Source organism: Saccopteryx leptura, chromosome 6 (genome assembly GCF_036850995.1).
Source record: "Saccopteryx leptura isolate mSacLep1 chromosome 6, mSacLep1_pri_phased_curated, whole genome shotgun sequence".
Taxonomy (NCBI): Eukaryota; Metazoa; Chordata; class Mammalia; order Chiroptera; family Emballonuridae; genus Saccopteryx; species Saccopteryx leptura.
The window spans coordinates 76,265,758-76,292,951 of NC_089508.1; the positions used below are offsets into that span (position 1 = coordinate 76,265,758).

The following is a 27,194-nucleotide window of genomic DNA, read 5'->3' on the forward strand; positions in this document are numbered from 1 at the left end:
TCCCCCTGAACTGCTGAGTCACTTCATGCCCTTGAAAGACATAGCTGCTTCAGACAGAGCTGGACATGAGAAGGTGCCAGGACTTTTCGTTTTGACTCCAAACCTGCCCTGTCCCCTTAAGGCCACACAGAGTGCCCATCTCTTCAGAGATGGATCCCTGTCACCTGACAACACATTGGGGACAGTGAACCTGGGCACAACGAAGTGACTGTCAGGTTCCTGGCTCAGCCCTGTCTCTGATGAGTCTGTCCTTGGGCACAGGCTGAAGAGACTTCAGAAACGAGGGAAGAGACATTGGTGACACATCTCTCATGGCAGGCCCAGTGGGACCCTTTCCCATTAATTTCTCATTTAATCTTCACTCCAGCCCCAGGGGATGGATACTATGTTCCCTGGTTTATAGATGAGTAGATAAAGGTCCCAGGAAGCCACAGTGGTAGAGCAAGAATTTGAAATCAAGTCACTTCCCGTTATGTATCTATAAGGAACAGGAGTCCTCAGGAGACTTCCTCTGGGGAGAAGGTGGGAGTGGTCATAGCACTGGGCTTCCAGTCCCTTGCTCCTGGGCCCTGTACTTCTTGCTCACCCAGGGCCACGTTGGGGCCCTGCTGCAGACCCCATACAAGGCCCCTCATCTCACTGGGCTCCGGTGCAGGATTTTCTCAGCCTTCTTGAGCAACAGTTTTGGAGCCTTTACTCTTGTCATTAAGTAGAGTCACTTTGGTGATATGCTACCAAGAACTCGTCTTAATGTTGCTACAAGGAGAGCTGAAATAAGCTGGGGCACTCGGTGTAATAAATACTGATGATTTCTATTAACAGAGAGGCAATTACTGGGCCCAGGGAATCTGGGGCACGCAGCCCTAGGGAGGACAGAAGAGGAATCGTTTTGATAATTAAATGAGAGCAGAACACTTTGGCTGGGCTCTGTTCTCCTGGACTGATTAAGAAGCTGCTGTTCTTGCTGTCCATGGTTTCTTTCAGCTCACTGTGTCCTTGTCTGGCCCTGGGACCAGGAAGAGGAGATCTGGGTGGGACAGACTGAGGGCTCCAGTAGCTAGCTAGCTGCCTTACAGTAATACACGAACTCTGAACTTTCACAAGCTGTTCTGAGCTCTCGCATCTCCCTACAACCCCCAACTCCTGGCAGGAGCCCCAGCAGACCAAGCTTACAGCTGCTGGATTAGGAAAGTGGAGCAAAGGGCAGGTGTCCCCAGCCCTGACACCTCTCCAGCCCCAGGATCCACCATCCTGTTCCTTCGAGGGGACCCTAGGACTGGTTGTTTCCCCTGGGTCTCCTGCAGGGCCTCCTGCCCTGTTGATGTTTGTGGAGTAATCAGGCCCATCATAGATACCCAGCTTATACCCAACCTTATTATAAGTCATAAAGGTGCCATTTATTGAATGAGCGTGCCAAGCACTTATGGGCACTATCTCATTTAATCTCAGTAACACTACCAAGATAGTCTTGTCCTTTTTTTTTTTTTTTTTTTGGTATTTTTCTGAAGTTGGAAACGGGGAGGCAGTCAGACAGACTCCCACATGCGCCCGACCGGGATCCACCTGGCAGGCCCACCAGGGAGCAATGCTCTGCCCATCTGGGGCGTTGCTCTACTGCAACCAGAGCCATTCTAGCGTTCTAGCGCCTGAGGCAGAGGCCACAGAGCCATCCTCAGCACCTGGGCCAACTTTGCTCCAATGGAGCCTTGGCTGCAGGAGGGGAAGAGAGAGACAGGGAGGAAGGAGAGAGGGAAGGGTGGAGAAGCAGATGGGCGCTTCTCCTGTGTGCCCTGGCCGGGAATCAAACCCGGGACTCCTGCATGCCAGGCCGACACTCTACACCAGGGGTCTCAAACTCAACTCAGCATGTGGGCCGCAGAGCAAGATCACAGCCGTTCGGTGGGCCGCAGTAGGTCTACAAAAGGCAACTGTTACGCAACATTTTTCTCACTGCAGTTGAAAACAAAAAAAAATCAGTACAACAAGCACAATCGTACATGCAGTTTACTCAGTGTCACAAAACGACCAGAAACTGTAGTTCACATCACAACTGCTGTTAACTAAGCTAATATCTAGCTAGGATGCTAGAGAAATGAAAAATACAAGTAGGCCCCTAGGCTTACTTAATTTTATCCAAAATATTTTGAACTTCGTGGATTAGTCTGCGGGCTGCACAAAATTGTTCGGCGGGCCGCATGCGGCCCGCGGGCCGTGAGTTTGAGACCCCTGCTCTACACTGAGCCAACTGGCCAGGGCCAGTCTTGTCCTCTTTTTAAGATAAGAACACTGAGCCCCTGAGGGACGAGCTGACATGTTCAGAGTTACTGGTACAGGCAGTACTGGGACTCTAACCCAGAGCTGTCTGAGTCTCAATGCTGTGCTCTTTCAGTTATCAATCATGGCCTTCCTTCTGGAGATGGCATTTATTAAGGAACAAAGCGGGACTTGCTATCAGTTGTGATAGAGAGAAGGCAAAGACCTACAAAACTACTGAAATCATATAAAAATTTAATGTAAGTTCACCAAGTGGTTTTATGTCTGTTCTAAATAGACCAGGAGAAAACCTCGGGGTTTCAAACCTGGGTACTCTGTGTCCCAGTCTGATGCTCTATCCACTGCGCCACTGCCTGGTCAGGCAGGACCTGAATTTTTAGTCCAGTCCCCATGTCCATTAACAGCTCAGCCCTGTGGGTACTGATTTCATCAGGTTGGGAAGGGGACAGGTTACCATTGTCTCTGTCACTTCTCATCCTCTTTTCCTTCTCTTTTTGTCACATAACTTGTCCTCTTGCACACAGATCCCGAGGGCAGCCTCACAATGAGAATGCCATGTTAGAGGAAGCTGGGCAAGTGCCAGAGGAGTCAGCATGGCTGTCTGTCTGTGCTGTTGTGCTGGTACGGAGATGAGGTTTCTCACTATTATCCCGAGCACTGCTCCTCATATGCCAGACAAGTAGCAAACATGCTGGTGGCCTCTGCCCCGTGGATGCCCGGGTGCCAGGGCCTTGTAGCGGCCTTCATCAAGAACTGTTGCATTGCAAGCAGTTTGGAGACTTGCTCTTTTCATATGAGAAACTGGGCTGGGATTGGTCAAGGTGCTGTTATTACTTATTGGACTGATGTGGCATCTAATTGGAGTTATTCCGTTTGCTCCCAAATCAACCAGTCTGGTCAGGAGAGACTGTTTCCTCCCTCTAACTCCAACACCTGCCTTCACCGGGAAGCCAGCCCCAAGGTGTCTGGATGATGCAAATGGCCAGTGCCAACCTGGCAACCTGGCCAGCAGCACCCAGTTTGTGGGGAGACCTTCTCTTCCCATCACTGGGTGACTCCCACCGATCTCTGTCACAGCCTGTCTCTTGCCCCTTTTGCCTACTTTACTTTCACCCCAGTTCCCACTTGTATCACCCAAACCCCCCTTCTCCACGGCCCCCTAACAAGACTGACTTCCCCCTTTCTACCCCAACTTCCCACACACCCATTCCTGACTAACATCATTTAAACCCATCAATATCAGGAAAAACAGTAACATGTTAGGTTTTTTTAAAAAAGATTTTGAATTAAGTTCAATAAACTGAGTTAATTAGTAGCCCCTATAACATTAACAACACAACCACTAGTATGTATCGGGTGCCTACTAAGCACAGCCTAAGAGGTTGATAGTATCAACCCTTATTTTATAACGAGGAGTCTGCAACAGGGAGAAATGAAGGGACCTGGCAGAGGTCACACAGGGCAGTGAGTGGCAGAGCCAGAGCCTGGGCCTGGGTGGTCTGACCCCAAGCCCACGGCATGGTATGGTGCAAGTTCTCTCCTCTGCCCTGCCGTTGCCCGCTGGAGTCAGAGGTGCAGGGAGCAGAGAGAGGCCCTTCCTGGCCCACCCTGCTGCATTCCTTTCTGCTCTTTACCTGTTATCTCAAGCCACCCTCAACCCTCTCCAACACTTTCTTTTCCTCCTTCCCCCTATTCTTCTTCCTACGTCTTTCCTGGCTCTTGGGGAGTACAGGAAGGCACCTTGCCCCCCTCGCCCCACGGTGCCTGATGTTCTGCTCACATGTGTGCTTCCCCCACTGCAGCCACACTGGACCCTCTGGCCCACTGATTGTCCTAGCCATTCATACAGAAACATTTCCTGCAGGCCTGCACTGAGTACAAATAAGGTCAGGTCCCCACCCTCAAGTCTCTGTCTTTGGAAACCTTTAGTTTTAGGACTTCCTTGGATCCTGCCTGCGCAGTGAGTGGGAAGCCTCCTGGTGCCCCCACGCCCCCTGTCAGAGGCAGGCTGCCTACCTGCGAGCAGAGCCTCCCTCCCCCTCCTCCCCAGGCATTCTCCACCCTGAGGGCCCTGACCCATATCTCTGTCAACCTGCCAGGTTAGCGCTGGTGCCCCTGGCAGGGCCCGTGCTTGTGTGTGCTGCTGGCGCTGTGTTAACCACCACCGAGCACTGATGTCAGGTAGGAGGAAATCCAGCCCCATGGCTTCACAGTATCTCCATTCAGGTTTTTTGTTTTTTTTTTGTTTTTTTTTTTACAGTCAGAGAGAGGGATAGATAGGGACAGACAGGAACAAAGAGAGATGAGAAGCATCAATCATCAGTTTTTCACTGCGTGTTGTGACACCTTAGTTGTTCATTGGTTGCTTTCTCATATGTGCCTTGACTGTGGGCCTTCAGCAGACCGAGTAACTCCTTGCTCAAGCCAGCGACCTTGGGTCCAAGCTGGTGAGCTTTGCTCAAACCAGACGAGCCCGCGCTCAAGCTGGCGACCTCGAGGTCTCAAACCTGGGTCCTCTGCATCCCAGTCCGACGCTCTATCCACTGTGCCTCTGCCTGGTCAGGCGCCATTCAGGTTATTTTTAAACAGCTTTTTGCTGTGCCCATGGGTTGAACGACATAGTATTTGCAGGCAAGTGTCAGGGTCACGACAATCCCAAAGGAAAGCACAATAATAAAAATACATTAATTGGAAATGTTTGCAAAACATGTACTTCATTTATTCCCTGGGCCCAGATGCTCACACCTATAACCTTGACTCTATAAGACAGACTTAGGGCAAAACAGCACTTTATTCTCGAGGCAAGGCTCAGCAAGTCCTAGAGGCCCCACTGTTCTTGGGACTGGTCAGGCTGAAGACCCATTCCCAGAAGGTGAACCCTGAAGGTGGGAGAGACGGGGAGAGCCCGACAGCCAAGGCCCTCATTCATATGCCTCATGGCAGGTGCCTGACCCTGACTCCGTGGCACTGTCTGAGCTGTGGCCCAGACAGCTGTCCTGCATGCACACTTGACCAGTTTTCCAGCCATGTGAACACACGTCCTGACAGAGCAGATGCATACCTGAGGCCCCATTATGGAGGAAGCTCTCTGACAGAGGGAGAGCTGCTCAGCCAGCTTCCTGTGCCCTGCCCAGTCTCGGAAAGGCCTGTCCCCACGGAGCTCGTTTTCCCACGAGGGGCTGCATCTGCGCTCCTCTTTGCTCAGAACCTCAAGCCTGGTGTTTCCAGACTGATGGTGACAGGGGACCAGGAGGCCCTTTTGTTGGTTACTGAAGGTGACAGGTAATCAGAGAGCCTCTTTGTTGGTTACTAATGGTGACAGGTGATGGTGACCAGGAGGCCTCTTTGTTGATTCAGGCACCTTAGGGATGGTGATGACTGTTCCACTTGGCCAGTTGCTTATTTTCTTCAGCTAAGCCTTCCAGGAGCCCAGTATATAGGGACCATCATAACTGCTGTATTCATTCTCTCTTTCTCTCTCACCTTCTCTCCCTACCTCCCTCCTTCTCTGGTAATAGCTTTTTTGAAATATAATTCAAATATCATAAAATCCATCCTTTTTGTAAGGCCAGTGGTTGTGGCCATGTAGATTGGCACTGGATTCAGGCAGATGGTAAAGGAACTGTAGAGCTGGAGGGTGGTGGCCCATTCCGTTTGTCTTGCAACGTCAGATGAGCAAGCAGGCAGGGAAAACCGCTTCCCTTTCTCTCTCTCCCTCTCAGGACTGACAGACAGGGGGGTGGGGGGGAAGGCCTTCTACAACAGCGGCCCCTGCCAATGGCAGCAGGCAATCCACAATCTACAGTCCAGCGCCCTGAGAGCAAGCACCTGCAGCCTTACATAGACTGTACACACAGGGTGCTGCCCCGTGCTCAGGCAACGTACAAGTGAGCAAGCCTAACACACTTGTTTGCCCAACACTTTTAAAGCAGTAGTGGTTTAGTATATTCAGAGTTGTGCAACAATCACCACTATCTAATTTTAGAAGTTTTATCACCCCCAAAAGGAAACCCTGTGCCTAGCTGTCACTCTCCATGTCCTCACCCCCATGGTTCCTGCCAACCAGGAGCCTTTTTATCTCAAGGATTTATCTATTCTGGGCATTTCATATAAATAGAATCATACAATGTGATCTTTTGTAACATGCTTCTTTTAGCATAGCGTTTTCAAAGGCTGTGGCGTGCCAGTGCTTCATGCCTTTTTATGGCTGAGTATCATTCCACTGCATGGATGTGCCACATTTTGTTGAGTCATTTATCAGTTGATGGACATTTGGATTGTTTCCACTTTTTGACTGCTATGAATAGTCAGCCCTACAGTAAACACTCCCACACAAGCTTCTGTGTGAACATGTATTTTCAATTCTCGGGTACATGCCTAGGAGTAGAATTGCTGGATCATAAGGTAACTATGCTTAACAATGTGAACTTCCAAACTGCTTTCCAAAGTGGCTGCGACCTTTTACAATCCCACCAGCGATGTGTGAGGGTTTGCCATTCTCTTTGGATGTTCCTAAGATTGGTATGCCTCCTAAGACTGGCATCCTTATAATCTACAACTTACAGTTAAGGGCTCTGAGGCTCAGGGGCGGTAAGGAAATGCCATGCTCTTCCCTCTGTGACCTCCTGCCGAGCATTAGCCTGTATCACTGATGAACAACTGTTGTTTCTCACCCTTTCACCTCTGTGCTGGCCTCACCCTGATGAGAAGTCTTTCTGTGTTTCAGGATGTGTCAGGAAATGCTGCATTTCTGGCCTTCACTCCTTTTGGGTTTGTTGTTCTTCAAGGAAACAAGAGGGTCCACTTCATTAAATGGTGAATATCTTCATTTCCAAGACAAGGTTTTTATACCACAACTGGGGTGGGCTGTGGTTCCCATGTCCTTTGTCTATGATTGGGCAGTTACGGTCCTGAACCCTCACTAGCCTTGCATCCATGATGCTAACTGATGAAGGTAGTGGTCCTTCCGAGGGATCCTGCTCTTCCAGAGGGGTGTTCCTGAGAGCCAATGGCCTCTCCAGAGGAAGAAAAGGTGTGGAAGATTGATTTCTGGGTATGATGAGAGGCCTAGGGCTGGAGCCAAGGTTAGAGAATCAAATTTTCCATGAGAACGAACACTTTGGGACTGTTCCCCACTGAGGGCCATAGCATCTGCATGGATGCTTACTCCCGTACTCTCCTATGGAGGGGCTCACAGTGACCCCTGGGGCAGACAGAAGCTACCCTGTTGCTCTGGCAAACACCCTCCTCAGGCCAACCCTCCCCTGCCCCCCACTGTGGGTACTGCTCTATCTGTCATATCCCTCTTTAGGGATTAGTTGTCCTCAGGCTCCAAGAGTCACATCTCCACTTTCTCTTCCCTCTCCCTCTCCCTCCCATGCCCACTTCAAGCAGGCAAGAGACACTACCTCAGCTGAAGCCATTCTCAATAGCTGCTTCCCTGCCCCATCTGTCTGGGATCTATTCTGCTTCATGGCTTTGGGAGCCAATACAGTGCACTCTGCATTTGGCTGCTGGAGACCCTTTTTCTGGCCCGTGCAAACATCTTTCAGCCTCATCAAAACACGTTGCATATTCTAGTAGCTTCTGTGATTTCTGTATCTTCTTGGGCCTTAGACTGTGGCTTAGAGCTTCATGGGCTTAGACAAGTGGCTTTCCTGGGCCCAGCAGAGCTCAGCCAGGGAAGCCTGCTCCTGTCTTGTTTCCTTTGCCTTCTCCAAAAGAGTTAATGGGAATCTGAGAACAGAGCTGCTTCCTGACAAGCTTTCTGCTGAGGGAGCTGCAGGGCGTCCATCCTTCCATGCCCTCTTCAGCTCCTGTGCTGACCTCCTCCGGACACCACCGTTCTACCCTCACTGCTCTTGTGAAAACTGGCAATATGATGATCAACCAAGTGCTAGTGAAACTGATCCTTAGACACCCCCAGCTCAAGTTAGCCCATTCACTGTATTCTTTTTGAGTGCAGATGGTAAGGGTTTGGGGTCTTCTATCCAACAAGATACTTTTCAGAAAAAAATGAGCAAGATGGGGCCACCACTCCCCCTCCCAGTGAGGAGCACTTGCTACCTGGCTACAGCTGGGTTGCCTGATGTTCCTTAGAGAGCCCATGTCCTGAGCCACACTCTGACTAAGGTAGCTGCCTCTAAGGTAGGACACACCTGGTACAGGGACATGCAGACCATAAAATGTCCCTTCCGCTCCCAAAGCCCTGATGTTCACCTGGTTCTTCCCAGACCTTGATCCTCTTGCATCTGCAGCAAGTCTCCTCTTCACGACGTCGCAACTTTAATAGATGTAAACCCAGTCACTTCCAATAGGAAACTCTTACTTTCCTAGCTTTCTTTTTTTTTTTTTTTTTTTTTTGCATTTTTCTGAAGCTGGAAACGGGGAGAGACAGTCAGACAGACTCCCACCTGCGCCCGACCAGGATCCACCAGGGGGCGACGCTCTGCCCCTCGGGGCGTCACTCTGTCGCGACCAGAGCCACTCCAGCGCCTGGGGCAGAGGCCAAGGAGCCATCCCCAGCGCCCGGGCCATCCTTGCTCCAATGGAGCTTCGCTGCGGGAGGGGGAGAGACAGAGAGGAAGGAGAGGGGGAGGGGTGAAGCAGATGGGCACTTCTCCTGTGTGCCCTGGCCGGAAATCGAACCCGGGACTCCTGCACGCCAGGCCGACGCTCTACCACTGAGCCAACCGGTCAGGGCTTTTCTATCTTTCTTGTTGAAGCCTAAATTATATGTGTGCTTGTTTATATATTAACCAACTGATATTTATTGTATTGTGTATAAAAAAGATTGACTTACTGATTGACTGGAAGGGCATCAAAACAGGTTAGAAATACACTGTCTTGTATTAGTGCAGAACTGGTGGTCAGTTATGAATGCTCATCCTGACCTAGCTATGATTTCCAGGGAACAAGTGATCTTCCTTTGTTCCCTGTTTTTTCCAGTAGTGAACTGAGTACGTGGTTCTCACTACCTTTCAGCTACTTCCTAGGATATTGAAGAAATCTCCCCAAACACTGCAAAAAGGAAGAAGCTAATAGAGACAGATATGTGTGGCCAGACCACCATGGGGATCCCAATGGGGAGAAAAATGACTGAGCCCCCAGTGAGGCTGGAGGACCTTTGGGCTCCTAGGGCGGCTGTATCAGGCAAATGCAAGTGGAAAGTGACCAATGCCGAGGCCTCGTTCTCTGGCTCTCAGGGATATCCACCTGCGACCCCAGTCACTTTTTCCATTTTGTAAATATAACCGAGGCTGCAAGCAGTGTGTTGAGGTGAGATCTACGCTGTGCCATGTACAGTAACCATGTCACTTCTTCTGATTTGTGTCTGTCCCACGGGTGACGTACCCCAGTATCCTGTTTGCCTCTTTTACTGCAGCCATTCACTGGGCTGGTGGCTTCAAGGATTTTTCTACAAAAACCCCTAAGCCCCTTTCCTGGTCAGTACGCTGCATGACTGTTCCATGTAATCTGTTCTCTCTCTTTGGTATGTTGTTCCGCCCCCTCCCTGAGATTGTTTGATATTTGTCTGCATTAAACTGCATTTTCCATCCAGTGGCACAGTCACCTGAAAGACTCAACTCCCTCAGAACCTGGTTGCATTGTTCCTCATTATTTGCTGTATCTTGAACTTTGGCCTCATCAGCTACTGTGGCATTTTACGTTTGATAGTCCCATCCAGATAATGCACTTATGTTATGATCCAAATCCTGAAATGGCCCGGGACCACTCTACCTAGACTCACTTCCCATGCCCATGCCAGGGTTTCCCTTTGCAGCCACTGTTGATGAGCCTGAAATCTTCCTATCGCCCTAATATAGTTTGACCAGAAAACTGTGAATTGAACTGTTTCAACAACTGTTCTCGAAGGCCACTGCGCTGCTGTCTGTAGTTCTAATTTTGGCTAAAACTGTGTCTGTGCCTGAAGCCCCTTCCATCAGGGTGGGCTGTGCATCTACAAGACTTAGCTGTGAACACACAGCCCGCAGCAAGATGACTGCTACTCTCTGTGTGCTTCTAGGAATGAGGTGACCAAGCTGAAATTTGAAGGAAAGACTTTCTATTTATACGTAAGTCAGAAAGAGGTGAGTACTGGCTTCCTTCTCTTCAGGAGGGCTGGGCACTGGGATGGCCCTGATGGCCGGGGCTGAACAGAGGGGGTCCAGCCAGATAGAGCCAGGCCACCTGCATGCTAAGCCCAGACCGAGGTCAAAACCTAGAGGTGAGGGAGGGAGAAGTGGCCCGGCCCTGGAACATAAGGCTTCCTTGGGGACACTGATGACACCCACAGGTTCCATGCCTCCAGGAAATGCAGTCAAAGTGAGATTCTTTCGCTTCCACAGGAAAATTCCAAGACCAGCTGAGACTCACTCTGATTGGTCCTGCCAGGCGTGACCCTATGCACACAACCGAGCTGTGCCCCAATGGGTCCTGCTAGGCTTCTCCCACAACTAGCCAGCTGCCAGGCAGCCCCCAGCCTGCAGCCCGTGAGTCAGGGGAGCCCTCAGACAACTCGGGACAGTGCGCTGGCCCATTTCACCCTTTACTTCTCCATCCACACCATCCACACTCAGCTATTTCTATGTGGGTTTTCTTCTTTTGTAGGAAAAGAAAATTATTCTCACATATTTTGCTCCAACTCCAGAAGCCTGCAAGCATCTCTGGAAATGTGGAATTGAGAACCAAGCCTTCTACAAGTGAGTGGACCCATGGCATGGGGACTGTCATTATCAGAGCCAAAAAGCCATAAAAACTAAGTGTAGAGGAGTGATGGGCAGGAAACTTTGAGAAATGACAAGGCTGGGCTTCCTTGTAAGTCAGATCCGTGTGTTTGTGTGTGTGCACATGTACCCCTGGAGGGGCAGGGCTGAGGTCTGGAAATGTGTTTCAGTAGAGTTGCCTAAGGACTCTGCCTTGTGATGTCCTTGGACAGTCCTTGGTGCCAAAGCAGTTCTGAGTTTTCAGATTAAGGCATGGGCCAGAAAAAGCCCATGGGTGCCTGACAAATCAAACTGGCTCCATGAAGCCAGTCAGAGCCCTAAGACTGCTCAGAACATGACAGCTGCATGAAGGGGCAGGCACCCAGAGCAGTTCCCTAAGCTTTGGTGAGGTCCAAAGGTCCACTCCCCAGAGGGTGACCTGGTGCTAAACTGGCAGATCCCAGCCCTTCCTGGAGTGCCACGGCCAGAAGTGTTGCGGACAGGCCGAGTGTCTAGGAGCCTAGGATGGGGTGGCTGGAGGGGGCAAGGACTTGTCCAGTATTGAGAATCCTGTTTTGGACCAAAGACAACTTGGCTTACCAGAGAATTCTGTGAAGTGTTTGAAGGTTTTGTGCTCAGTTTTCAATGCTTAAGAAAGTGGTCATAAAGGCATTAGGGAGCAAAGAAATAGCCCAAGGAGAAAATAGGGTAATGCCAGATAAAGTCTGTTTTAATAAAACCCTTGGTCTTATTTTGAAAACAGAATGCAGATTCTATTTCCAGTCCCTGGCTGTCCAAGGAAAGCCAAGAGAACATTTCAGCACCATTTCTGGAGGCCTTTATTTTTCTGTGTCATGGGGACAGAACCTCTAACCAAATTCAGTTCCTAAGTCTTTTCACTAATGGACTTCCATACCAACCTTCGACAGCACCCACAGTGAAAACCAAGGTCGTTTTTCACTGTTTTCCATTAACTACTTAATGCTCCAATTAAGTGTTCAGTCTCTAGCCTGGATCAGGACCCCGCTTATGCCAAGTCTCTAGCAGGGGCTATTTGGCCTCTGAGTATCTCTCATTTGCAATTCTTGCTTTGGTCCAGGGCTTTGAAGGGAGCCAAGTCGGAATCAAGTGTGTGCTTGGGCAGGAGGGCAAGGAGGCAGAGCCTCACAGCCCTGATAGGTGGGGATGGTGACTCTGAGGAACTGCTGTCCATGGATTGAGGGGACAGCTCCCTAAATATTTACCTCCCGCTCATGACAAAGGCCTCAGACATAGATGGACTCCTGGCTGGCTTAGCAGCACGGTCACCCAGGGCATGTTGTGGTTGGATCTTGGGAAACTTCACTCTGGGCAGCTCTGCATAACTTTCCTTTGCGAAGTGGGATCAGGGAATATATTTTTAAAAAATAAGTGGAAACAAGGGTCACCCAAAAGGCTATTTTACAGATGCCATAGGCTTCTAAAACCTCCACATCAGCTATCTCTACAGCCTTGAAGGTGATGTGTCTAAGCATCCTGGGGATGAGAGAATGGTTCCAAGTCAAATGAATGATGGACCTTTTACTAAAGTTAAGCTAGCTTCTTCATTTCAGGACTGCTCAGAGTCTCATAGAATTTACTTTAGGACTCTCCGAGGAGATGGACTAGAAAGGCAGCCCCTACTCTCTTCTCCACCAACAATTACCCAGGCATGGACATGAATCATCAAATGCTAGAGCTGGAAAGGACTCGAGGTCAAACAGTCCCAGCTCCATTATTTTATAGATAAGACTGAGGCTAAGAGACAGAAAAACACTTGCTCCAGGTCACACTGCTAAGAAGAGCCCTTGCTGAGATTCAGTGGGAGGCACTCTATTATTCCCCCAGGAAATCATCCCTGACATTTATCTTCTCAGTCTCCCTGGTGAACCCCATGAATCATTCTTGGGAAGCCCTCATTCTCCTGACATGGAAGTGGGGTTCAACATTCCTGCCCCTGGCACTGAGGCCATGGGCCAAGCCCTTGGGTACTAAAGGAGAGTTAGAGACAAGCACGGCTCTGAAGGGCCTTTCAGGAGGGGTTTTTTCAAGTCGCTTTGGAAGGAAGGCGCTGTCTTAGCCTGTGAGACGGCTGCAGACCATCTGTCACACTGGACTTTGCCTTGCTGCAGGCTGGAGAAGTCAAGCCAAGTCCGCACAGTGTCCAGCAGCAATTTATTCTTTAAAGGGAGCCGGTTCCGATACAGGTAAATAGTGACAGTAAGTAACCATTATGGACCTATTTTCAGACCCTCCTCTCCAAAACAATGGCTCAGTGCTTCTTATGCTTGAGAGCAAAGAAACTAGGAACCTCCAGAAAAGCCTGAGGTTTCCATCCAAGTCTGTCTCCTAATCTTTTGACTATTTCTTTCCTTCCCTGCAGCTGTGTCTGCAGGGTTTTAAATGAGTGCCTTCTGCCCTTACAATAGCAGCACAATAAAAACTGTAACAGTAATTCTTTTTATGTCTACAGATTTCTTTTTGTACAGTATTTTTGGAACATGCTGGAAAATGAAGAATCATTCTTAAATGAGAATGGAGGATTCCAAAGATTCCAGATATAGAGCCCTCTAAAATCAGCTGTCAGGGCACCTTAGAACTCTACCCCAGCAAGCAAGCCTTTCTCAGTGGCCTACACATTGGGAAGGGGTAGGCCAAAGAGGCCATTTCCCAGTTCAGCCAAAGTAATCTGAGATCAGTTACGGCGCCCTGTCTGATTTCTTGCTGGTTGTTTTATTATACTACTTACAGTGGCCGAGTAGCAAAAGAAGTAATGGAGTCGAGTGCCAAGATCAAACGGGAACCACCAGAAATCCACAGGTAGGCTGCCAGGGGATTCTCCCAAAAGGAGTTCCAGCTCAAGTCCCAGAATCTCAAAAGAGCCAGCAGTTTGGGTAATGTGAAGATTCTGGCCAAAAGGGGAAGAAGAACAGGGCAGGTAAAATGAAGAGACCCATCTCAGCTAAACGCGTGGGAAATTGTCTGCCCCTGGTGTCCCTGAGCCTGGATAGAGATGAGGGTTGGCTAATACAGACAGTACATCAGATCCGGGAGCCAACTTCCTGGGTAATTCTCTACTGTTCTCCCAAGTCCTAGAATTGGTCATACACCATGGAGGATATGTCCTCGCAGCAAGATTTCATTGGTTGTGAAATCAATTCATTACAGGAAGCCAGGGATAGCCCACAGCCCTCTCATACTACATGTAAACTAGTTTTGAGATCCTTGCTTCTCATACATGCCTTGACCAGATTGGGGGGGGGGGGGGCTCATGTCAAGACAGTGGCCCCTTATTCAAGCCAGTGACTGTGGGCTTCAAGCCAAGGTCAAGCTGGTGAGCCTGCACTCAAGCTGGCAACCTCAGAGTTTTGAACCTAGGATCTCAATGTCCCAGATCAACACTCTATCAATTGCACTACCACCAGTCAGGCAGGTATTAAAGATTTTTTTAAAAAACAAAACAGGCCTGACCAAGAGGTGGCACAGTGGATAGAGCGTTGGACTGGGATGCGGAGGACCCAGGTTTGAGACCCCGAGGTCGCCAGCTTGAACACGGGCTCATTTGGTTTGAGCAAGACTCACCAGCTTGGACCCAAGGTCACTGGCTTGAGCAAGGAGTTACTCAGTCTGCTGAAGGCCCACGGTCAAGGCACATATGAGAAAGCAATCAATGAACAACTATGGTGTCGCAATGAAAAACTGATAATTAATGTTTCTCATCTCTCTCTCTGTTCCTGTCTGTCTGTCTCTGTAAAAAATAAAGAGAAACTAAGGTGCCGCAACAAAGAATTGATGCTTCTCATTTCTCTCCCTTCCAGTCTGTCTGTTCCTCTCTCTGTCTCTCTCTGTCACACACACACACACACACACACACACACACACACACACACACACAAAAAAAAAAAAAAAAAAAAAAAAAAAAAAAAAAACAGGTCCTGGCCAGTTGGCTCAGCGGTAGATCGTCGGCCCGGCATGTGGAAGTCCCGGGTTTGATTCCCAGTCAGGACACACAGGAGAAGCGCCCATCTGCTTCTCCACCCTCCTTTTTCTCTGTCTCTCTCTTCCCCTCCTGCAGCCAAGGCTCCACTGGAGCAAAGTTAGCCCGGGCGCTGAGGGTGGCTCTGTGGCCTCTGCCTCAGGCGCTAGAATGGCTCCGGTTGCAGCGGAGCAACCCCCCAGATGGGTTGAGCATCTCCCCCTGGTGGGCATGCCAGGTGGATCCTGGTCAAGTGCATGCGGGAGTCTGTCTAACTGCCTCCTCCTGCTTCTCACTTTGGAAAAATACAAATAAAATAAAATAAAAAAATAAAAACAAAACAAAAATTTTAATACATCCAGGCAATTCTAATAACTACTCCTCAACTCTCAGTCCTGAGCACAGCAATCTGTGCACTGAGCTAACTGTGTGTTCTTTTTCTTTAACCTCCCTCAGAGCTGGGATGGTTCCCAGTCGCAGCTGTCCCTCGATAACCCATGGCCCCAGGCTGAGCAGCGTTCCCAGGACCCGGAGAAGAGCTGTTCACATCTCCATCATGGAAGGTCAGCACGAGCTCTGGAGATGACCACAGGTTTCTCCAAGTTGTGACTTAGCCCAGTTCCACTCAGGGACCTTGAAAAGAAGTGAATTTGCATTAGAGACAGCAGCCAGTTTCTCTGATGGCGGGGAGGTTCCTTCCACCCAGTACATGGGAACACCTGTGGGTGTCAGGTAAAGGGGAATCCCATTCAGCCCTGCTAAGCTGGAGTCCAGGAGGGGTTGTAGATCTGATAGTATTTGGGGTAGACATTTGGGAAAGAGTGCTTGTGGGATCTATCACGTTCTACGCAGTTCTGAAATTGCTTTCCACCAAGATGTTTTTCACTTGTTTTCCAGGTTTGACCCACAGCTTAAATGATCAGGGTGGCCGACGCAGTTAACCAAAAAATAAAACTCTCGATTCTGAAACATTTCATTAACTGCTACCACCTTCACTTTAAGTGTAGAAATCTGTCCTCTTGCTATATGAATTCTTTAACATTGTCTTAGGAAACCCAACATACTCATCTCTCTCAAACCTTCCCTCCCTTTGGGGTAGGTGGAGGTGGGAAGAGACAAAGTCTGTGTATCTTCAGAACTAGATGCCCCAGTAGCCTGAGGCTGATACCTCTCCAGTTTCTGGGTACTTAATACTGTTAGAAACTCAGAGCAGTGCCCCCCTGCTGTGGTCCCTGACTCAGCTTGCCCCACAGGCTGGATACAAGTGTAAAACTTTTCATTCCTAATGATGATAGTTTGTAGAACTTCAAATCACAAGCAGCAGGATTATTTCAAACCAGTTTGTGTGTTGAAGGCTGGGGAGGGAAGTCCCTTTGTCCTTTCTGAGTGAATCCTGCTTGTTAATGAAAAGGAAGAACCGGTTAGGTTAGGAAGGACATCTCGCTGCTTCTCCCACGAGGATCTCTGGTTTGTGTTTAGGATTTTATGATGTGTCCCTGACTCTATCACCTGAGTATGGTTCTTCACGGTTGAACCCTGACTTAGCAACCATCATCAAGTGCCTTAGTTATTTGAGTACCTTTGTTGTTTCATTTGTAAAAAAGGGACGTCCCCCTTCCCGTGGGTTGCAAGGAAGCTGAGGTACAGGCACGTTCTGGGGAGGCAGCAAGCACAGTGCAAAGAGCCCTGGTCAGGAAGTCCAAGGTGAGACTGAAATCAGAGCTCTGCCTCGTACTTTCTGGGCAGGTTGCTTAACCTCTCTGAGCCTGTTGCCCCCTCAGTAGAGTGGGATGTGGATGTGGAAGGTGTCTTGTAAACTCCCAAGTATAATCATATGCAAAGTATGGAATTACTGGAGTCCAACCATCAGTATACACAACATCCTGGTTTTTCCTCCTCTTGGCTGAGCAGGGAAACTGAGTATGACTCACAGTCCCTCTTCTTCTGGGGTGTTCATCTCAGGAAGGTAGATTTTCTTCTTTTTTGAGGAAGTATAAGTTTCTCCCCCTCTGTGTCCCCATCCCATCCATCCTGAGGCTGAAGCGACTGGGTTCATCCCAGCGGAAGATGGGACACAGCCCACCCATCCCCAGAGCCCATCAGCCCAAACCCCTGGATTTTCTGGGCCAGCTCTGATTCCTGCCCTCAGGGACTGTTCCCTTCCCTCTCTGTCTCTCACCCTCTGAGAGGTCTAGGCTCCTTATACGGGCCTCAGGGAAACAGCTACAGGCTGGGGAAGCATTACTTTTTATGGCTCTAAGTGCTCCTGGCTGAGTCCAGCCCCTGATAACATGGGCCTCTCAGAGCTGCCCTTTTCCTGCAGCTCAGCCTGCTCTGGGGCTTGCGGAGCTGCCCTTCTCTCGCCAGCACGGAAGGCACTGCGAAGGGGCTGCCATAGTGTGAGATCACAAATCTTCTGTCCCTAGTGGTTTTCCATCCTTTCCCTGTCTCCCTGCCTGGCTGGTTTCCATGAAGAAATCAGCTGGTTTGCACTGAAGAAATACCTGCTTTCCTGGGCTACCATGGGGAAGAGTCTGATTAAAATTCACACCAGAGTCCGCGTTCAGCTCCGGTTGACTAATCACTGCCTTCGACCCCTGAGTGTGCGCATCCTGAGGATGGGGCCCCGGCTCCAGGGTAGGCTCCTGACCACTGTGCCCCACAGCCCGCTGGGAGCCACCTCTGGGCAAGGTACTCAGCTGGAGCACTTCCAAGGTAAAAGAGACACTCCTCTGTTTGCTGTGCCACTCACCCAGATCCCACCCATGGCACCCACCCCATCGTCCCAGAATAACAGGTTTGATAAAGAGGTGAGGGTGGTAGTGGTTTACGGTGAAACCTGAAGGTCTATATGGGACTAACCTGCCATAGGAATGACGCAGGTGAGGTCTGTTGAAGGAACAGAAGGCTAACATTTACAGAGTAATTGTGTTTGTTAGACATTACTAGAAATGCATACATATCCATTCTCTTGTTTACTGAGAACACCAACAGTTCAGTATAAAATGGCTTCTGGTGTCCCTCTGATTTGTTTTTTGTTTGTTTGTTTTTTGTATTTTTCTGAAATTGGAAACGGGGAGGCAGTCAGACAGACTCCCGCATGCGCCCGACTGGGATCCACCCAGCATGCCCACCAGGTGGCGATGCTCTGTTGCATCCAGAACCATTCTAGCGCCTGAGGCAGAGGCCATAGAGCCATCCCCAGCGCCCGGGCCAACTTTGCTCCAATGGAGCCTTGGCTGCGGGAGGGGAAGAGAGAGACAGAGAGGAAGGAGAGGGGGAGGAATGGAGAAGCAGATGGGCGCTTCTCCTGTGTGCCCTGGCCAGGAATCGAACCTAGGACTCCTGCACACCAGGCCGACGCTCTACCACTGAGCCAACCGGCCAGGGCCTGTCCCTCTGATTTGATCTCTCCAGTATCACAACCTTTGCTCTCTCTCTTCTCAGCTTAAAGCTCAATTGTAGGCCAAGCTAAGCCTGCATTACAGTGGCTTCTGGTTGCTAAGCTGCTCATACTTCGTAAGATCTGGCAGTCAGAGCTGTCCTTGTGAGGGGACAGCCCGTTGAAAGGGTGTGAGATGCCCTGTGCATGGGGGTCTGAAGGGAGCCAGGGGAGTGGCTAGGAAAGGAGCTGCAGCTCAGCCTGCTCTGAGGCTTATGGAGCTGACCTTCTCTCTCCAGCACGGAAGACACTGCGACCACGTGTGATCAGGGCCTGAAGGCTCTGAAGGTTTGTTTTATCAGGACCCCTTTCCTCACTCGTAGGTACATTATTTCTTTTGCTGCACATGCACAAGGGGGAATAAGGGGAAAACAGAGATCAAAGGAGCATCAAGAGCTCTGGAACAAGGGACAGATTCTTAATCTCACATATTTCACAACACTTTTGTGGGCATTTAGGACCTAAATCTAAGAAAAGGTGCAGGCTATTGACTTATTCATCCTGGCCCACTGTTCCATTCTCCAGAATCCAACTACATAGTCATTAGCATGAAGTAGAGAAGCTTGGATTCTCTCCTTGTGTTTACCATTAACAACCAACTGCATGACTTTAGGAAGTTCTGTCATCTCAACCCTCACTACCTCATGCAGTTGTTGAAAGATAAATGAAAGTGCTTTAGAAAGTTTAAAATGTTACACAAATTTAAATTTTTAGCACAGGGACAAACAAAATACGCCTAGGACCATAGGAGCTTCTGAAAGCAGATGGAGAGTACAGGTGGGTATCGGGGCTGCCATCGCCCCCTACCTCTCATTTATAACCCAGACTCCAGGGCTCATTCCTCTGGAGAATCCTCAACTGTGCCTATGTTGAGATAGGCTCCAGCAGGCTGGGCAGGCAGGCTGCCTGGGTGCAAATGGCTATACCACACGGAGCCAAGGAAAGATGAAGCACACTCTGAGACATTTGGACTCCCGATGCTGGACAGTAGCCCTGAACCAGAAAACTCCCTCCTTGGCCCTGGTTAAGTCCAACCTTTACGGGTCTGGGAATCTGCTTCAGTCTCGGGCAGTCAGGGTCAAATTCAGAGCAACAAAAAGGGACTGGCTTCTCTTGTCATAGGCAACAAAGACAGGGAAAGCCACTCTTGTACCACCAAGATGGCCAGGAATGGAAAATACAGATGCTGAACCTAAAACAAGAGACTGTTTCCTTTGGAGCACTGTGACATGAGCCTCTTGGAGACTCTGAGCCTGGGTGGCTGCCACTGGGGTGTGGGAGTAACCAGCTCCTGTGTTTGCCTACTAGAGCTTTAGCCCTAGAAAGAGAAATGTTCCATCTGGGAAAGTAAAGAAGTATGTGGCCCTGGCCGGTTGGCTCAGTAGTAGAGCGTCGGCCTGGCGTGCAGGAGTCCCAGGTTCGATTCCCGGCCAGGGCACACAGGAGAAGCGCCCATCTGCTTCTCCACCCCTCCCCCTCTCCTTCCTCTCTGTCTCTCTCTTCCCCTCCTGCAGCGAGGCTCTATTGGAGCAAAGATAGCCCGGGCGCTGGAGATGGCTCCTTGGCCTCTGCCCCAGGCGCTGGAGTGGCTCTGGTCGCAACAGAGCGACCACCCGGAGGGGCAGAGCACCCCCCCCCTGGTGGGCAGAGCGTCGCCCCTGGTGGGCGTGCCAGGTGGATCCCGGTCGGGCGCATGCAGGAGTCTGTCTGACTGGCTCTCCCCGTTTCCAGCTTCAGAAAAATACAAAAAAAAAAGAAGTACGGGTAGTTTTTTCGGGCCACAGGATCCTTTTTCCTAACAAATGTAAGAGAATTTCCCCCCTCACCCTACAAGATCTGCTCAAAGTCCACTCTGTACTCGAGCGTGTCTAAAATAGGGAAGCTGTCAGCCTATTCTGGACCCAGATCATTTTTAGGTTTAAAGAGAGGGAGCTGGCCAGGACTGCTCCCCTTCTCTATCAGAGAGCACTTAGGAAAAGCAGATAGCATTTTCACATCCTACAAGGTCAGGATGGCTAGAACTAGGAGGCTGAAGAGACCAAGAACAATTGCAGAAATCCAAAAGATGATCTCATGAGCTCAACAAGCCACATGCTAGGTTGTTAAAAGGACACTTGGCTCCAGAATCAGTGTTAGTTGAGGCCCAGATAGATGAACACAGTCATATCCTCCCCATTTCTGCCCCTCAAGCCAGCTAAGAGGCAAACTTGAGCTCCCTGAACCGTAGCCCAGCTCTCAACCAGACAGTCTTTCAAACTGGGGCCAAAACCAGACCCAGGACACCAGAGCAGGAATAGCATAATCTTTAACAAATGTGGCCAAAACCATAAGCAAAAAAAAAAAGTGTGCACTATGACAGAAAGCCTACCTGTGTTCCTCTTACCTTTCCAGGCCTGGAGTCCCTTCGGGACAGTGCCCATTCCACCCCAGTGCGTTCCTCCTCTCATGGGGACACCTTCCTGCCTCACGTGAGGAGCAGCCGGGCAGACAGCAATGAGCGAGTCGCCGTGATTGCAGACGAGGCCTACAGCCCTGCAGACAGCGTGCTGCCCACCCCTGTGGCCGAGCACAGCCTGGAGCTCATGCTGCTTTCCCGGCAGATCAATGGGGCCACTTGCAGCATCGAGGAGGAGAAGGAGTCTGAGGCCAGCACCCCAACTGCTGCAGATGTGGAGGCCCTTGGGGGAGAGCTAAGGGCCCTATGTCAGGGGCACGGCAGGCCCGAGGAGGAACAGGTGAATAAGTTTGTTTTAAGTGTCCTCCGTTTGCTCCTTGTGACCATGGGACTCCTGTTTGTTTTGCTCCTCCTCCTGATCATCCTTACTGAGTCTGACCTTGACATTGCCTTTTTCCGTGATATCCGCCAGACCCCCGAGTTTGAACAATTCCACTATCAATACTTTTGTCCCCTCAGGCGATGGTTTGCCTGCAAAATCCACTCAGTGATGAGCCTGTTCATTGACACCTGAGAAGGCATGACTCCTCCCAATAACTAGCCAGGTGGACCAAGGAGCCCAGCTACCCATTCCCAGCAATGGGACCCATCACGGAACCATCGGCACATGTACCAAGTCCTCCTCTCATGACTCAAAGTCCACAGCCTAGGAGGGTTGTTTCCCAGAAGAAGAAAGGGATAGGCTCCTGCCCTGCCTAACACACTGGGAAAGTGCGTTTCTTTCAGAGGTTCTCTCAAGACGGGCTCGACGACTCTGTTTCTTATCCTCCCGATTTGCAGGGTAACTTTTAGTTTTGAATTTTGATTTTTCATAGATGTGTATTATTTTGAAAGTAACAAATAAAAATAATTTATTTTACTAATACTGATGATCACAGTGGTGTCACCTAGCAGATGGGACACTAGATGAAGACTAGAGAGCTGCTGTCCTCTGTGTCCTGTAAGAGTTTTCCTACTGGGTTCCAGTAGACTCATCACTACAGCCTCAGCGGGGCAGGCCAGGAGTCTGGACAATGGGGACTGTCTAAGTTTTCTTGCCAGACAGAGGTTTTTAAAAAGTAAACATCCATGTAGAATGATTAAATGGAAAGTTGCTTCTTATGATGGCCTGAGTTGGATTTTCTTTTCCTTTTGTTTCTTTTTCCAAATCTAAGCAGAGTGGGCATCTGATAGGACCACCTCTATAGCAGCAGCAGGGGTGGGGTCAATCTGTCTCCTTAGACAAGATCCTAGTGAGCATCTCCATGAGCTTTGTATGTATAATGAACTTTTAACTTCTGTGATTTTTTTTTCTGAAGACTTTTATAGTGTTCCAGAGGTGTTAGATGAGTTCAGTGGTACCAGCAATAGGATTGTCAGAAACGTTGGACAAGAAATAGTTAACAGAAACCGGAGCTAAGGTACCTGACAGAGACTGTCACGATTCAGAGAGCAGTGCTTATTTTGTACACAACCCACAAAAATAGACTTATCAATTTATATTTTAACAACAAAATGTTATTTTCTTATCAATTCATATTTTGTTTTTACTTTATGGATTAAGAAAATAGAGCCTGATGAACTAAACAATACAAGAAAGCAACTGATCCTGAGAATGAAAAGCTTCAGAAAATAAAATTTCAAGATCAACAAACAGCCTTGGAAGGGACTGGAAAAGAATCTCTTTAAATAGGAGTTCTAAGAGATGCCTACCCAAGAAAGAAGGTGACCATGGCACAGACCAACACTTAAACGTAGAAATACTGCCCCCTAGGGTCAGCCTCTGCACCAGGAAAGTAAGATTGTAGGGAAGAAAGCACTGGCCATCCTGCTGAGGGAAGCCCTGAAAGCACAAGAAAGGATGAGTGTGGGGTCCGAGGCCCGAGTTCGGCAACCGTCACACTCACTCACACACAAGGTCTTGTTTTCATCTTGGGGAGAGATTTGTAAGTCATCTGGGGCCGGAGGACTTATTTAAGGATAGTCAGTGGACAATTCCTTGCACCCACACAACAATGGAGCAGCTACTGACACCTTATAATGTTGGACAGCCCCAAATGCATATAGAATGAGTCACTTTTAAATTTTCTCGCCCCGAGTTTGTCCCCTGAGATGGCAGAACTGTGTCCATGTATAGAATGTAACAGCCTTGGAATAAATGGGGTTTTCCTGTTTTCTGGAGGGGGCGAAATGGCTGGAGGGGGATATAGTTTTAAATGCCCTTTCATCTAGACCGGGGGTTGGCAAACTTCTTATGTAAAGTGCCAGATAGTAGATATTTTTTTATTTTGGTTTTGTGGGCCACACTCTACAGCAACTATTCCACTCTGCCGTCATAGCACAAAAACAGCCAAAGGTAACACATAAACAAAGGAACGTGGTTGTGTTCCTTTATATAGAGACGGTGAGCTGAATTTGGCCCACAAGCCATAATTTGCCAACCCTGATCTATATAATAAAACTGTTCCTTACCATGAATGATGTTAGCAGAAAGAGGGCTGACTCTGTTCCAATTCCTGACATGTGTTAAATATACAGAACCATTTCCCAGTGGGCGCACTGGGGTTGCTTGTTTATAGGGTGCTCGAACAACCCACCAGCAAAGAGATGTCTGATGCCAAAATGAGCAAGACTAAGCACTGGAATCGTAAAACACGGCCAGAAACTAAGAATGAAAGAGGGCTTGTCTGATCATTTCCATACTGCAACAATTTAGGCAGAATTATAAGAGATACAAACATCTATTTACCAAGTGACAAGACAAACCGAGGGAGAGCCAAGTAAAGATTAGGGATCACTTAGACTCAGTGAGCCACTGCCACTTGCCATCTACATATGAAAGGCTTGATTTAAGTACAGAACTAATGAAGTAAGAAAAGGAGACTCAGAGATGAAAAGGCTGTCGTGAGCTAGGGGGCTGGTTTTAACCTGGATAGCTACTGTCTTATGCAACAAAGCAGATTACCTTTTAGTGTAGTGTTCCTACCTCAGTCTGTAGAATATGGTGTTTCTATGCAGTGAGTGATAGCCTCAACTCTGACCATTCATATTCATGTTAAAGAAAGATGCAATATTCCATTTCCTGGTACGTTACTTGTGTCTAGAGTTCTAACAGTACAATAGTCCATACCAATTCCAACAGCTGAACTTTTCTCTCTAAATAGAAACTCAGATTTTTTCCCAAGGCTTATCCCAGAAAATACAGATAGAAAAGTTTCCTTCAATTTGCTTTTCAAATAGTGCTTGAATAACTTCCTTTGTTGTTGACTAGTCATTTTTGATATCTCCCCGTCGTTAAGAATTGTTCAAATTTTTAACCTGGTTTTACTGTGTTCCACTGTGTCTCCCATTTTCTCTCCATTAGTTTGATCTCATTGTAGAAAAAGCAAAGGTTTCCATAGCTTCATCTATCAGAGGAAATGAAACTTACTAAAGAATAGAGTGCTGCATCTTCAAGCAGTAGACAGTAAACTACCTGCAAATGTGAATTTCTTAGTTTCATTTAAAAATATATAGTTGTTAACCGTCTGTGTGCCAAAAAATTCTAAGTTACATTTTATTTTAAAGCAATGTACTCTTTTCTACATATTCAGTATGTAGTTAGCATAAAATCACTGGTGCCATGAAAATTATTTTTAAACGTAAATAAATATTTAAATATCATAAAAGAATGGACTCTTTTTTTTTTACTTATATCCTGTCTCACTTTCTCCTCAACATTACCAACACAAAGATAAATGAATACCAGTGGGAATTACACAGCTGCCTGCCATTTGCAATTGGAATCAAAATAATCATTTTGCTTATAGCCCACTCCCAAAATAAATGCTACTAGGAACTTAGCAGCTCTAAGTGTGAAATAATTTTAACGAAGAATTGTACCTCTTTTTACTGATAAGGAAAACCAAGAAGTGATTTCCCAATGTTACAGAGTCTTAGAACCCAAAGTAGAACCCAGACAGTCCAGTTTCTAGACCAGCCTCGAGTAAGACGGAGAACAGAAAACACTTCCTATGAAAGGAACAGAATGAGATCACCACTTACTGTAACAGACCTCCTCTTTACAACTTACAAAGTACACACCTAAGACATTACCTCATCTGATTATATAACCATCACTCTGTGTCTACAAAACTGGTAATGGTCCGCTAAATTCTGTGTGTATAAAAGGTGCAACTAGGCTCCAGTGTGCTACCTTGTTATCTTCCCACTTTCCATTCTACCTGCCTTGCAATCCTCCATTTTGCTGCATCATCTTCCAAAGCACTGATGAAGTTACGTCACTTAGCCTCCAAATTTTCAGGTTTCCATTACTTACCTATAAAATGATACCTATGCCCTGTCTTCGGTGGAGATATTTTTTAAAACAACAAAAGTCTTTGCTTAAAGTGGTCTGAAAAATAAAAAGCATAGGAAGAACCAACGGATGTGAGTGGTTTCCCAGATCCTACAGATTTATAGCACCCACTCCCTCGGCTTAGGGTTCCTGGATGATAGCCAAGCTCCTCTGCACCTGCACACACTTCCGGTTTTAGCTCATGAACAGGCTTCCTCTGCATTCTGCTACGACTTGCTGGTAGAGTAGGTAAACCGGCAAAAGAGACTTTTAAAACATTTCTTGCACTGTTTCCATTTTAGGAAATGATACCTTAAAATGTTTTACTCCTCATTCCATATGCTAAATGTTACCTTCCTCACAAAAGTCCACCTTTTTATTTGAAAATCCAAATATTCGCATCCAAATGACCCAAAATATTGGTCTATACTGTCTTGGAACTAAAACTCAGTACTAGCTATAAATACCACACCAAAAAGGAAATTTTGTTTTCTCTTGGCCAAAAAACAAACAAACAAACAACTACTAAGTCAGAAAAGACAGTCTAACAAACAGGATGCCTAAGTTTTGGGAACCTGAAGTTATAGGGCATATATTTCTTGCTCTTGGGTTTGGCATAAAAAGCACATGTGTCTGCCTTCCCCATCTTTCCATGTACTGTATACTGGGTGGAAGGATTTAAATCTTTGTATCCACAGCCCTAAACTTCCTGCTTTCCTGGAGAACTGCCTTTGCAACGACTTCTCTGTGGAAGGGTAAGGCCAGTGGCCACCGCCATGGCCATGCAGGTTCTCATTGGATTCAGGCAGACAGTAAAGAAACTGTGGAGTCAGAAAATGGTGGGCCATTCCATTCATTAGAGTCTCTTAATGATGGATGAGCAAACAGGGAAAACCACTTCCCTTTCTCCCTCCGGACTCACCCGAACTTACAGGACTCCACCGGTTGGGCCAAAATCTCAGGGCTCCCAAGCCCCTCAGCACTCCCTCTCTCTCTCTCTCGACTCTCCTGCAAAACAGGCTTGGGTCAAGAAAACCCTTCTCCAGCAAACAACCGCCCCTCCCAAGCATGAAGGCAATCCGTAATTTGCAATCTGACTCTGAGAGGGCAAGTACTGCAGACTTACACAAACTACACACACACATGGCACTGCCCAGGCCAATGCAAAATATTAGCAAGCAAACCTAAACACACTTGTTTCACACTTGAAACATATTGGTTTGCCCAAAAAAGGAAACTCAGAGGCCAAAATACTAAAAGACTTAAGCAACTTAGATTCTATCGATTCTTAATCATTGACAGTCTCTCCTAGACTGACCAAGTCTGTCCATCCGAAATGACATTTGTCTCCTTCCTTCCTCAAAGTTAAAAAAACAAAACTAAACCAAATAAAAAACCACCAAAAAAGTGCCGGTTATCTCAAAATAACTCAAGTGGAATTCAGAGCTTATATACTTAAGAGATATCATAAAGGCCAATTTACAAAAAGGGTTTATCCTGAAGGGAGAGAGCAATCATAATACATGAATTACAGAAGCCATAAAGCTTTAAGCAAGTCTCTGGGAGAAACACCTTTCACAACAGATTGCAGTTTAAGGATGTCCTAAGGGAGACAATTTTCTTTTATGTGCTTTCTAGAGTTAAACAATTATTCCATTATAGGATTTATCACTGAGTAACAAGTTCCCACCCACTCCTGCACTGCCTCAAGACAGAACTCTTATTAAGTGGAACTGAATATAAATATAAAACAGTCTATAAAACTATAATAGCAAAAGAAACCACAAAAGTGAAAATCATCAAGAATTTGCTAACAGCCTGACCAGGCTGTGGTGCAGTGTGGATAGAGTGTGGGACTGGGACACAGAGGACCAAGGTTCGAAACCCCGAAGTCGCTGGCTTGAGTGTAAGCTCACCAGCTTGAGTGTGGAGTCGCTGGCTTGTGCATGGGATCATAAGACATGACCCCACGTTTGCTGACTTGAAGCACAAGGTCGCTGGCTTGACCA

General features: G+C 48.0%; 1 protein-coding gene across 7 annotated transcripts in view; it reads left to right on the plus strand.

The window, feature by feature from the left end:
• The window catches only part of FRMD5 (FERM domain containing 5), a 330,285-nt gene extending 305,817 nt beyond the window's left edge, over nucleotides 1-24,468 (plus strand). Inside the window, exons 8-15 of one of the 7 annotated variants that reach the window (XM_066341484.1) lie at nucleotides 7,001-7,089; nucleotides 10,301-10,364; nucleotides 10,885-10,976; nucleotides 13,130-13,204; nucleotides 13,749-13,817; nucleotides 15,430-15,536; nucleotides 20,807-21,150; nucleotides 22,414-24,468. In XM_066341484.1, coding sequence (XP_066197581.1) covers nucleotides 7,001-7,089; nucleotides 10,301-10,364; nucleotides 10,885-10,976; nucleotides 13,130-13,204; nucleotides 13,749-13,817; nucleotides 15,430-15,536; nucleotides 20,807-21,150; nucleotides 22,414-22,485 — 912 coding nt within the window. In that variant the 3' untranslated portion in view covers nucleotides 22,486-24,468. Of the gene's footprint in view, nucleotides 1-6,622; nucleotides 6,679-7,000; nucleotides 7,090-10,300; nucleotides 10,365-10,884; nucleotides 10,977-13,129; nucleotides 13,205-13,748; nucleotides 13,818-15,429; nucleotides 15,537-20,806; nucleotides 21,972-22,413 lie in introns of those variants that run through there. The other 6 variants (XM_066341485.1, XM_066341486.1, XM_066341487.1 and 3 more) reach the window with 6 other exon arrangements.
• Nucleotides 24,469-27,194: the final 2,726 nt, after the last annotated feature.